General features: G+C 35.2%; 1 protein-coding gene across 1 annotated transcript; it reads right to left on the reverse strand.

The window, feature by feature from the left end:
- Positions 1–545: 545 nt before the first annotated feature.
- Positions 546–11,599, reverse strand: ZC3H15 (zinc finger CCCH-type containing 15). The gene is made up of 9 exons (XM_026852949.1): positions 11,462–11,599; positions 8,908–9,019; positions 7,047–7,199; positions 5,860–5,951; positions 4,624–4,806; positions 3,750–3,896; positions 3,476–3,580; positions 3,114–3,237; positions 546–2,449 (listed from the first exon to the last, which is right to left on the reverse strand). Exons 4-9 carry the CDS (start codon positions 5,944–5,946, stop codon positions 2,256–2,258), a joined length of 840 nt encoding a protein of 279 aa, XP_026708750.1. The 5' UTR covers positions 5,947–5,951; positions 7,047–7,199; positions 8,908–9,019; positions 11,462–11,599; the 3' UTR covers positions 546–2,255.
- Between the last annotated feature and the right edge of the window lie 2,243 nt (positions 11,600–13,842).

Raw genomic sequence — 13,842 nt, forward strand, 5'->3', positions numbered from 1 at the left:
GAATGCTACACTAACAAAGTCCTCTTTAAAACCAGTCACCCTGCTTTCATGGTTAGAAATGTAGACAGACCAAGCCAAGAGGCCAGAACAAGTTCAGTCAGGAGAACTACTAGAATAAGTTGAGAGGAAAGGGTGAAACCCAAAATGGGGTAGCAAACTATTGTTTCCTGGCCCTGTGATGTAATCTGTCGATAATTACTACCTATGAAAGTAAGTTTTTCTTCAACTAACTTAGAGATACTCAGCATATTTAAATACTATGCAACACGACTGTCCTAACGTTTAAATGACACATACACAAACGAGTTATGCACCACAACTAAGCCCTTTAGGCCCAAAAGACTGCACACGCACTCCCTCTCTGCCCATCTTGGTGTTTTATTGGTTGAAATCAGTATGATTTACCCTGTCAATCCTCCAGCTGTGAAATGCAAATAATCAACTGTGGCAAAGATTTAACCTATTTAGATCAGTGAAACAGATAAGTATTACATACAATGTAACAGCCTCTAACACAAAATATAGAAAGCCATTTTCATCCTTGATAATGATTATATTACTTTTATTCCCATTTAAAATATACAACTTTGAAAAATTATGCATCATACATTCAAATATGAATTGCATTCTTAAGTGTCCTGATTTCCAGGTATCCTATTGCTAGCCAGTATAATACAATAATTTGTCAACAATGTTTATTTATGGCCAGGGGAGAAAAAAACTCCATAAATAAATATTTATATCTGATACTGCAGTTTTTCCTTAAACACTTATATTAGAAGTCAATTTCAGTAGGCCTCTTTCTCCCAAACACTGCTTCTTATGCCTATAGGAGAAAACAAATTCCACAAAGATCCCGCAAAGGGCAAAAAATGTCTAAGTTTGCTATTTTAGAAATAGCATTCAAGGTACAAGTCAATTTAGCAGTGTCAGAAACAACCATTAAAGCAGTATTACCACCCAAAAGCAGTTTGAGAATGCTCACTAACAATGCCACAAATCTTAACGGTCTTTAAGTAGTAATTTAAAAGCTTTAGAAAAAATCGATACAAATGGTATCGTTAGTACAGCAATACTGTTGCAGATACTATTAGTAGTATGACAAGGGGGCATAACCTACAGCCCCCTTGAAAAAGCACCACTATTGAGAAGTCTTTACGGCAGGGATTCAGTGAATTTTCAAAGGACACATTGACTTCATTTCAGCCTGACAGTAAGTGCCCCCTGCAGGGTACAACACTGCTCCACTCTGAGGCAACTTACTACTTTGTGTTATTTATAGAACACCAAAGATATGACAGACATTTTTTAGACCATATCCCTGCTCTGCCAAGCTGGAAATCTTCACATAACAGACAAAACACAGTGGGGAAAGAATGAGACTCAAATAGCAATGAGTATTAAATCAGTTAATGGATGGGTTGGGGCTACAAACAGTAAGGGGAAAAAAAGCCATCTGCTGAATTTTACACTGCATGAAGTGTAGAAAAAAAAAAGTTGTAATTGCCATTAGCCCTAGTTTAATTGAAGCCAACATCGTCACTTCTGTATCAGGGCTGGAGAGAAAAATATTTATCACTGTATTAGAAAATGAAGTTACTAACAGTTTGGTATGATATCCTCACTTAACAGAGAAAAATCAACACAGGTATTTTAAAGTTGATAGTTTTTATTTACAGTTTTGTTGGCAAAAGGCGGTGGGAACTTTAAAACATTTTAAACAGAGGGCACTATATTGTATTGTATGATGTATCAGTTCACAATCTTCAGTATCCAGCTGATCAAATAAAGCTAATCACCACTTAAGGAAGCATAATCTGCATCAGCTCCATTAGAGTATACCGCCTAAAGCCACTTCAGGCAGTTTCTAAATCAACACAATCACTAATAAAAATGCAGTTCTGGTGAAGAATGTATACTTCGATTTTCATACTGTACCTGGTATCAAATTGCCCACTTATACTTGCATAATGGCAAAGCAGTTACACTTCCTACTTTTAGTTGAAAGTCATAATCTCATTTTCTGCAAATTCAGTTGTCAGGTAAATCTGAACTACTCTGAAAATTTTACTGTGAGCATAGTCAAGATTGAAGTAAACCAGACTGAAGGAAAACATTCCTGGTATATGATGTGCCCATCAGAATCAGCTGGGTAACCATAAACATTCTGTTTAAGAAATCTATTCAAAAAGGAGAAAAAACACAGTCAGTTTTCACTTTGTCACAGATTTAACTCCTCACTTGAGGGTTTTAATTCATTCTTCTAAATCAAGAGTATTTAGTTCTTCTTCTAGTTCATCCAAGTCCTCTCCAGTAAAAAGATTTTCATCAACTGGAACTGCATCAATTACTCCATTTTCCAACTCCCCATCTCCATCATTATCTTCCTCTAAATCGTTTTGCTCACTGCTGTTTATATCACCACCAGAAGCTTCACTTAATTTATTATCTGAAAATAAAAATAATTCTTACACATTTCAGTGTCACAAGTTTCTTAATCACTAATTCACAATCCTACTAAACAGGCATTAAAGTTTTAAAACTATAAAGAAATTTCTTTATTTGAAATTTATGCTGGCATATGCTGGTTGAATTGCATGTACCTGGATCAATATGCAGGTTGGGATCATCGATTATTAAAACAGGTTGAAAAAAAATAAATTCCCAACTCCTCAAACTTCTATTTTCATAACTGGGTCAAACTTAATGAGCTGCTCCTACTCAATGTCTCCACTTAAAAGACTCGGTGTATGCATTCCACAAGCACTGCAAGATCAAGACTTCCTCTAAGAAATTTCAAGTCAACTTAAGCTAGCTAGAAAATATGAAGAAAAGCTTAGATTTGTTTATATAATTTATTAAATAATTTACTAAATCTGGGAAAAAGGAAACTGCTAAGACAATTATTAATTATTTACCTGAGAAAAGATGCATAGCATTTCCTACAAGCTTTTTCTTGAGTAACTAGACGTATCATTGATAGTAATTTCACTCCCCTGCCCTTTTCAAACAAGTACTTCTTTTCAGCAGATCAATAATTCATTTCTATCAACCTTTTGGGAAGCTCCTAACAATTCAATCCCCTATTAGTGATGCCTAAATAATGAACTTACCATCTTTTTCTACTGTGTATGTGCTGAATCGCTCAGGACTAGCCACAGTAATACCAGTCTCATCTACAGCCTTTGGGACATACAGGTTCAAATCCACATCATTTATGCACACAGGGTCTTCCATCTGAAAAATAAAACATGCTCTACATGAGTTACTTTTCTATAGAAATTCTCATTTCTCTAGGATTTCTACAGATTTTTTTCATCTTCCTTTTGACACCAACATTTTGATAAAATATACTCTGTAGTGGTGTTTAATTAAGAACCAAGCTTATTAATTGCACTGTAAGAGCTATCAAATTAAAAGTTTTCAAAAGTTAAACGTAACTTGAACTACTATTTGAGTTAATACTGTTCTTTACCTCATCATCTTCTCCTGCTCCTTGAATATAATGGGTGTCATCTGCTTCTTCATCATCTGCATCAACCAACTCTGGTCGGAATTCAAATACTTCACGTCCACTAATCTAGTCACAGAAAAAGAAATCTTAATTTATCACTTCATAAAATTTATACTGCTGTAAACAAAAAAGAAGAAAAAAAAAAGAAGAAAAAGTAAAGCAATTCCAGGCCAGCTACATTATTACAGAAACTTACTCTTTCTTCTTACATTAAGAATTGGGCTGTAAAACATACCACCAATGCTTTGCCAGCTTTAAAATCTGCTTTCCTCCTCTCCATGTCTTGTTCAGCCTTATCAATTTTTTCTTGTCTTTTTCTTCTCTTCCATGCAATAAAACACTCTAGAGTAATTTTGGTAACATTTGGTCCTAAGGCAGCACGCTGTCAAGTAAAGAGATTGATTAATGTTAGGAATTGTTTCCAAAGGCTATAACAAATTAGAGATTTAATTAGTCTTCTCCTGAAACTAATTGAAAACATTTCTTTCTAATTCCTTCCTCACTCTCACCACTGCTTAACATACACCACCAACCTGAAATTTGACTAAACACACAATTTTCCAGTTAGTGAGATGAGTCAACATGAAAGTTAACATGAAAAGTGGAAGAGGAAAGAAACCAACAATAGCAGCTCAGGTTCTCCTCTATTTGACACTGCCAGGCAATAGCGACAGAAATAAGCAGAGCAGCAAGGTAATGCCTTCAGAAGGCCCTGCTCTCTTAGTGTTGCTTCCTCACTACAGAGTTATGCGAGAACTAAGGAGGCAGTGAGCTAGGGATGAGAAGGGTCCATAGAAACAGTTGTAATAAAAGAAACATAGCAGTAAGAAATAGAAGCTTCCTAAGAAAGGATTAGCAACACCTGCACTAAGTATGCAACTCTAGTTTAGTCTATTCACTAGGTTATAGTTTCTGAACAAAAAGATGAATAAAATATATTTATATATATATATAATTATAAAATAAAATATATAAAATATCCTTCATCCTAGCTCATACAGCTATAAAACCATTTTATACTTGTTAATTATTACTTTGGAACATTACAACTGTCTCTTCAGAGTAACAAAAACAAATACCACCAAAAGGTACCTGTCTGACAACTTTACCTCTTTTTCTATTAGATCTTCTAAAGAAATTTCATCTTGCTTCTCCTCCTTCTTTTTGTCTTTTTTTAATACAAAACCTGGAGGGAGAGCATGGCGATACATGCAGTTGTCTCCTCCACCCGGACAGACCCAAAACCATCCATATTTGTTGTTTTCAATAGCATCAAGGAAGTACTTGCAGACCTGTATAAAACAATGGTTGTCAGCACTGTGTTGTCTTTTCATCCCCAGCAATTTACACTACATGTATAGCTACTACTTGTCAGAAGTATAGTAATTCAAAGCCAGTTGTGCTCAAAACTGAACAAACATGTGAAAAGCATCGCTACTAATCAAGTAGACAAAAGAAGTACAACTAATTATCTAAAACACATGTAGTCAGCAGATTTTTACCCTTAATATACTGCCAATTTAAAAAGACAGAATGACTCATAAGATTGGCAACTTTGTACTACTGTGAACCCAGCAGCACATGCAAAAGCATGCTGAAAATCTGTCTCTTCCTGCTCACCAACATCAGGGTCATTTTAATCAAAATAAAATCACTCTGCCTCAGATGTTAAACTTTCCAGCTCATGATCCTGAGGTAAATATACCATTCTGGAACTTCTAACAAGCAAATCATAGTTCACAGCCATAAAAAAGTTTAACCTTTTCAAGTTTAGGCAGTATCAATAGAATATTTAGGTTTTTGGTACTAAAAACAAAGAGAAACAGTTCTTAAGAATGAAAGAGAAATTAAGATATTACACCATTTAATGCACAAACTAAAGAATATTTTTGAAGTAGAGGTCAGGAACTAAAAAAATGACTCAATCAGTAAATTTCAGCTTACAGAAGAGTATCTAAACTTATATGCTTATGCATCACCCAGTACATAAATAAGCCGATATATATGGCTGTTGCTGCAGTGAGATGACAGACCTAACTAACCACAATACTTGAATCTTCTAAGCAGATAGGACGCATTAAATACATCACTGATTCCTTTGGCATTTCTATTTTGAAAGCACTTCATCTACGTCCATCTGTATTTCACATGAGAAAAGACCCTATGACTCAGAGAGCTTTAGGTTGTTTGTTTTTTTTAAAATACGTTACTAGAAATACTATCAACCCAACTGTATACTCAGAATATTGTTATAGTAGTCCATTCAAAATCTTTCAATAAACATATCTGATACCAGTCTGCAGTTAATTTTCTCTACTACAGCTCAATAAAAAGAAAAGACATACTATTTGAGTTTTGGGTTTTTTCTTTTCCGCCTCACCATGCTTCTTGTTCACCACTTCTTCCAGCTTCTTCTCATCCCAATTATCCATTGTATCTATAAAAAGACAACAGATGGTTTCACAAAAATTCAAAATACTAAACAATGCTGTCAAGCTGCTTTTCTCCCTAACAGTTTTAATATGCAATTCTTACATTTTAGCTTATAGAATGGAAGATAAATTCAGGCTTCTATAATAGTTTTCAAATTCTCCTATGCTATTCACAAGACAACTTCTTCAAAAGCCTTAGAAAATTAGATTTTGACATGCATAAAGTGTGTTTCAGTTAAATACCAAAAAAAATGTGTCATTCTATCTGTACATTACTGAACGTGGACAAGGGAAAAGGAAGATGACTGAATAAGAGACATTTGGAGGCTAATGTCCAGAAATGCAAATAACAGCTTGAGGATCAAAAGAGACAGTATCAAGTTTTCTGTGTTAAAGTTAAAAGAAAGTGCCATCAAAAAAAGCAAGACCACCAATGGTAACAGTAGCAGCGAAACTCTGGGATCCTATCACAATCATTTAGGATGACACAGGCTAAAATTCAAATGAAGAGTGAGACATGATGAATTGTTGAAAACAACAACAACAACAACAAATATTTTGACTATTAAAATCTCTAGCCCCTGATAAATACAAGTAAAATCCAGAGTACTTAGCCAACAAACAACCGGGGGAAAGGAGACAGTAACAGAAAAAATTCCAATATATCCTGAATTTTAGAAGTGTGCACATTTGGGCAAACACTAATAATATTCTGGAAGTCAGTTATAGTTACTTATCACACTTCCTCCTTTTGCACTTCTTTTTTATAGAACCTGGAAACTAGCAACCTTAAGACAGACCAAATACTGTACAACTTGTTAGTTGTATGTACAATAAGTTACATGGCAGAATTAAAAAAACTACCATCCAGTGTCACTAGGTCATGCTTTTTCTAAACAAAGTCTAAAGAATACTTGTGAGCACACTTTTCAAAGCAAGTTTCACTGTTGTTCATAATTTTGATCATAGTGGTATGGGTTGCCTTTGTCATTGATCAGGCTCTTCAGGATCATGATCACAACACATGATGACTCAACCTTAAAACCCCTTTTTTTTTAGATTCAGAACTGTTTAGTAAACCTTTTATAGATGTATTATACCTTTTTCCAGGTCTTCATCTCTTGCATCAATGTAGACACTTCGTTTCTCACACTTCCTTTCTAAAGACAAATCATGAGAAAACTTGCACTTGTCCCCTTTAGTGCATTGTCCTTGTTTGAAGAAAGCACAAACTACAGATTTGGGGTCAGCACCTGAATAGACAAAATTTTTATATTTTAATACTATTTTTTGGCAAAAGCTGTATATTAGAAGTTCTGAGAACAAGGTCTAGGATCATACAATCTTTAGGGTCTGTAGAGAAAACATGCTTTTAAAAATGAAAGTTATTTAATGTGAAGTTCACCACAAGTAAATACTCCATGTCCTGAACACATCATATTTACATAGCAGGATATTTGTATTCACTATCAAAGCTGGCACTTGACACAAAGAAATATGGATAGTAGTGCCTGAGTGAATTATTCATTCATATAATAAAATACATATGAAATAATCACTCTGTGCAACTTCTTCAGTATACAATAAGCTATTTTTGCCTCTAATACACAGTAAAATATCTTCTGGCTGTTGGCCTTTCCTTATCAACAACATATTAGAATAAATTATAATAATCTAACCTGCACTCAGACCACTTACTTTCTCTCATAATAGAAGACAGCTGCTCACAGACCCCAACATAAACAACTGTTGTTATAATATAAACTATTCAATCAATCTAACTACAGTTTATGTGAATATTGTCCCACTAAAAGAATAATTTGACTGTTAGGAGGTGAGAAAAAGAAAGCAAGTAGAAATGTATTTACTGGACACGACTAAATCAGAAATGCTTTACTTGTAATATCCTTTAAGTGCTCATGTAAGACTTTAAGCTCAAGTTTTTCACTTGCTGATTTTACATTTGGTGCAAGTCACCAGTGACTTAAGTATGTACAGCAACACCTGTTAAAATCTTATCTAAAAATCTAGTTTTTAAACACTGAGCAGATCCCTAAAAGAACTTCTGCTAATATTACCAACAAGGAGAACTATCTCAATAGAGCCAGAGCTTTAATTAAGACAGTGTTAGTCTTCCAAAGTCAAGTGCTCCTTTATTTGGAGAAAGCTGGACACTGCATATCATAAACAGAAAACTGGCCTTTGTTGGTACTAAGTGCCACAATGAGCAAATATCAGGTTTGCTTTAAAAACATATATGGAAATCACACTTTAGTAAAAAATGATTGTGCATAATTTCCTTAGTTCCAGAAGATTAATAAAGCAGAGCTGAAAACATCTGGTTCATTACGAAAAGTATGCTTTTTTTGTTTTCTCCCACATGGCAGTCAACTGTAGTTTCCTAAAAGCATCAAACACTCTTGAACTTACATTTCATCACAGAATCTAGTTTATTCAATAACTGAGCTCAAGTAAGACCACATTTCCAAAATCAAGTCCCACTGTTATGTGTGAAGTGGGACAGAAGTAACTGGAAAAATTTTACTGTTCTAAATCGAATCCAAGTTTTCTGTGAAGACAATAGTTATCATATTCCTTGTAATACCTGGATATTCACATTTCCCTGAGGAGCTAGGCTGCCTTAAATACCATCACACACCCAAAAAAATCATGCCACTCATCCAGAGACATCTAATTAATGAACCTGAATACAGCAAATTATCTACAGCCACTCTGATGATATCGAAGTAGCTTTTGATATTCTAATAATCTAGTAATCCTAGATGACTTCCTAAAACAAAGTCAAATCACTACTAACAAATTACTTCGTACACTAGATAGAAAAGGAATCAAGCATACCTACTTTATAAAAAAACGAACTAGCATTTTTAAAAGGTTGTTTTACCTGAAGTAGATATAAGAATAAGAGAACAAAAATGGACATAATTTAATTACTCATACCTTTGCTAATTTTCTGTGCAGCAACCACAGGCTTGAAGAGTTCATTTAATTCTTGTAATTCTTTTTTCTTATCTTCTTTCTTTAATTTCTTCTCGCTTTCTGTTTGAGCGGCCTACAATGACCCCAAATTTGAAGTTATTAGTATAAAATTAGAATGACATTACTCACATCACATCAACTGTACATTAAAATAGCAAATAATTCTAAGTTAGTTTACAAAGGAAGAAGGGCAAGAACCTGTGATTCCCGAATTTCTCAGAATTCCTGCCCTTGCATGCATAGCCAGTGCCATCTAGTGGTACTGACCTTTCCAACAGAAGAGATTTTCAAATGCATTTTGTCAGAGATGAGAGATGCTGATTGGTACCATTAGAGTACACAGTTACCTCTATTCCACCTTTCCAGGTTAGGAAATCAAGTGAAAGATATTGAGACCAGGAGAGGAAAAGTTAGGTGCTCTTTTGTGATACTTTAACAGTGCAACTGTTCAATGCAGCTGCTTCAAGATCTGTGCAAAAAGCCCATCTTTAGTCCCCTACGTGCTGCTTTGCTCTTTCTCTTCATGTATACTGGTGGCAATTCCAGGAAATCTGTCTGTAGAAGTTGGGAACTACTTTTAGAATACCATTTGTCTGAATTTATATCAATTCAACATAACAATGTTTCATGGATAACCAGTGGCTTATAAGACAAGAACATTTATTTCACAGGTACTAGGGGCCAAGGACTGAAAAATAAGCTCACCTAGGAAAGGCAAAGTTTGTGTGTAAGAAAAAAACTGACTCTGCCGTACTCTTTTTGGATAAGGCAGAAAAGACCCATATCTATACCAGAGTGGTAGAGAGGGATGAAGACAGATGAAAGAGGACATAGCAAAAACATTAGAGTACTTCACTCTTATCCTTAAGGGAAGTGAGACTAAGACCACTTTACAAATACGTGGGGTACTTTATCAGTAAAATACAGTGTAATATTTAAAAATGAGCTTTGTTCTGGTGAATTTGACAAAAACACACCAAATTGTTTTAAAAGGGAAATAGTCTGGTCAGTTTTATGAACTGTAAATTCACAAACCCCGTTTTATAACATGCAGACCCCCATATGTAAACTACAAAAAGCAGTACTTTAAGAATGCTATTGTTTTACCCTAAAAGCATGAAGATAAAGCTGGCATTTAAAAGAAATAAATAAACAAATAAACAACCAAACCCACCCCCCCAAACACACAACAAAACCTTAACAGCATTTACATTTGCATCTCAGGACAGAAGAAAAATGCTTTAAAGCATTCTGTCTTTCTCAGGGACAACCCTAAGTGAAAACTATTTTTACAAGGTAAGAGAGGTATAATCAGGCCTAAAAATTATATTGACTTTTCTATGATTTACTTCATCATACAAAAGATGAGCAGAGTAGTAGACAGTGGCTTTGACATCCATCAGTCAATAGCTGCAAGCATTTGAGAAACAAATTATTTTAGGTTGGCTAATTTACATATTGGTAATCCTACACATGCTACAGATTCAGGGATTTCATATAGAAATTTCAGAACTGTCTGCGTAACGCCAACATTTTTTGATGCGACATCAAGTAGTCCTTTCCACTATAAGAAATTATTAGATCTAATGAACCAAATATCAACTTAACCTTTAAAGTTGTACTTGACATTTGTTGCTTAATCTTTATGTTATGTAAGGAATTTAACATAAGTGATGGCATCATGAATTTAGCTGACACAAATGTAATTATTCTACATGCTTATTCACAGAACAGGAAGCTGTGTAAATACTTAACAGCTAGCTTCCCTAGCACTATACGAATAAGAAACCTGGCTCACTTTCAAGATAGAAATATTTTCATTAAATCCATGCTTTCTGATTCAGTATAATCTAAACACTGTATCTCAGCCATATCCCATTTTACTTCATCATACAAAAGAGCAACATAGTTGGTTCAAAATTTCAGTTTCTTTGATCAGTTCACCAAATAGATGCATATTTGTTTCCACTTCAAATTATAATAAATACTTCCAGAAGCAGAACAACAAGCACATATGGGTTTTTACTATTTTTAATCTTCCCCCATTTACAGTTTTAGAATTAGTAATAACTATTGTTTTTTCTAAGTGTTCACTGTTTCTTAGATTAGGTGGGAATTAAACAGAAAAAAATGAAAGAATGTACAACTGTACTTTGCTGATAGCCAGTTTCTATAATTTAATTTTAGGTATAACTTAAAATTAATTATGTCACTATTAGAGTACTATGTAAGCAAAAAAACCGCCCTTGTTAAATGAGTTTTGGGGGGGTTGTTGTGTTTAATTTTATTTTTTAAACCTGCAAAACCCCATATTCTGTACTACCTTTACATAGGTACATAATTCTCAGATAGACAAGTTTTGAAAGAAAACTATTAGTTAAAACTGTGCTAGTCACAATACATTAAGCAAGTAACATCTCAAATTTTTACTACTTGATCATCATATAATGCTCTATTTCATACTGAAAGATGACTTGCCTATACAGTGGGAAAACAGTGCAGAATAAATGCTTACCTGACGTGGATTTTGCTGACCAAATTTAACCTGGTGAGTCACAGCCTTGATAAATTTCTGTTGTTTTGCACCTTTTTTATTCTTTAGACCAAATGTTTTGTCCTATATCAAGAGATAAATACAGCTACATTAACTGAAACAAGTTGAAGAAGTTGTTACAAAAAAAAACCCCAAAAAAACCTGACCAACCAAACAAAAAAGACTCGCGCTCCTCTCACGTTTTCAGTTCAACTATTTCCTCTAGCAACACAAGCAATCCAAGAAACAGTAGCGACAACATTTAGAGCCCTCACATCATCTTTAAAATTTGCTTTCCAAAAGAACCAACTATATGCTGTTTTTGTGAGAGTTACTGCTTTCATCACCAGACCTACTTCACTATAGTGTGAATATATACACAGTGTTTGGTGACTACCCTAGTAACATCTGAGGACAACATGAAGACTGCATAGCCATAAATACTGCCTTTATCCACCTATCTACCTAAAAATCACCTTATCACTTTTTTCTTCAAGTATTCATACATAAATGTTATATATTTGTTATGCAGATTACTATTGCCACACGTAACATATTACTTCCTATTTTCAAGTATTTTAAGCTTTTCATTTTCTAAGCGTACTAATTCGAAGATAAGCCTTTCCTCTATGTCAAGTCCATACAGGTGCCTGTACTTCCTAAACTCCACTGCAAGAAGTTTCCATTTACTGCCTGAACCAAATCTTTCTCTGCATCTCCAGTTTTATTGTAAGAGACAGGTTTCTATACCAAACCTCTTAAAAATTTCAGAGGGGAAAAAAAAAAAAAAAGACAGCTCACAATCACACAAGTATCTGAAGCAGAAGTTATTTTTTGTAACAGATATCTATATTAAAAACCTATCCATGACTTAAACTTGATAGCAACGTTTTTTTTCCTTCCAGAAACAAGTAGTATGTTCATCCAGTGGTAATACCTCTGTTCAAACATGCTTTTGGAAACCTTAATAATCCAAAAATATATTATAAAAGAATTATAGAACAAACAGTTCAAATTTCCACTCACCTTGTTTTCATTTACAATGTATCCTCTACCAACAGCAGCTAGTCCTCTGTTACATTATGCTAACTTAAAAAGTCTGTAAAGTATCAAAATAACTAGTTGAGAAAGAACAGATCATTCACACACTTGGATTCCCACCGCAAATGCCACATGGAATGTCTAATCCTTGTGTATTTGAATTATGTAATAAAATATTTTTAATAATCAATGCAAGTTTTTCCCCTTTCAACTGCATTTCTTGGAAATAAAAAGCAGAATGTTCCTATGTCGCTGGATATAGCAACATCAGAAATACTGAAGTCAACAGAGAGCAAGAACAACCACTCTAACCTAACATTCCCAGAGAACACTGAAATAATATTCTGCAGTGCTAGATTTAAAAGAACACTGGCATTACACTTATGTTCTGCTTAAACAGCTGAGCAACTACTAGCTTTCGTGCTAACAGATGCAGACAAACATTTAATTTTCTATTATTGCTTTTTTCTTGTACTCTCAACTTTTTTTTTTTTTTTGTGTAGCATAAGATTTGTGTAACTATCCTAATAACAAATAAAATAAAAACAAATAAAAAACCCCGCATAACACACACCTCTAGCAGCTTTTTAAAAATCTGGTTTTATCATGGAATTGAGCATCAGAAGTTTGATTAGAGTATAAGAAATTACCGATTATTCTTCAAATTAGTTTGCATTCAACTTCTATGCAAGACTTACTAAACTGTTATTCCAGGAAATACCTCTTTGGCCACAGGTCAAACTGTATCAAGGAAATCCAAAACAAACCACATGTGTGTTTTAAACTGAATGAGAAATGCAAACCTACACTTCAGAGAGCTGGACTCGGATACAAACACACATAGGACACAGAGATAAGAGAAGTGAAAGGCGAGAAAGAAAAAAAACGAAGAGCACTCTTGTCAGATTATCTTCAGTCCAAAGACAGCTCTGGCCTGAGAACGTCCAGGCTGCAAACCCAAACCCCAGGCCCAGAAGTGCAGCAGCCACCAGCACAACTTGAAGGGCGACAACAGTCAGTGACTTGACAGATGTGGGCAGCGCCGCGACCAGGAAGAAAACCAGCATCCCCCGGCGCGGTGCTGCTGGGCTGGGCTGCGACACCCATCGACTCTGCGAGCCAAGTTGTTGGCTTTACGACCATCTCCTTGGCTGCTTCGGCTAAAAGCCGGCCTGCGGGCCTCGACGGCGAGCTCTCGAGGAGGGCGGCTGCCGCCAGGAACCGCGTCCCTGCTCCCGCAGCCAGGCGGCCGGCCGAGAGCTGTCCGCGTCGCAGGGGCAGCGGCAGGAAGCGGCAGGCCCCAGCAGGGGCAGGGAAAAGGC

This window comes from Athene cunicularia (assembly GCF_003259725.1).
Source record: "Athene cunicularia isolate RWA chromosome 7 unlocalized genomic scaffold, athCun1 chr7_part1, whole genome shotgun sequence".
NCBI lineage: Eukaryota > Metazoa > Chordata > Aves > Strigiformes > Strigidae > Athene > Athene cunicularia.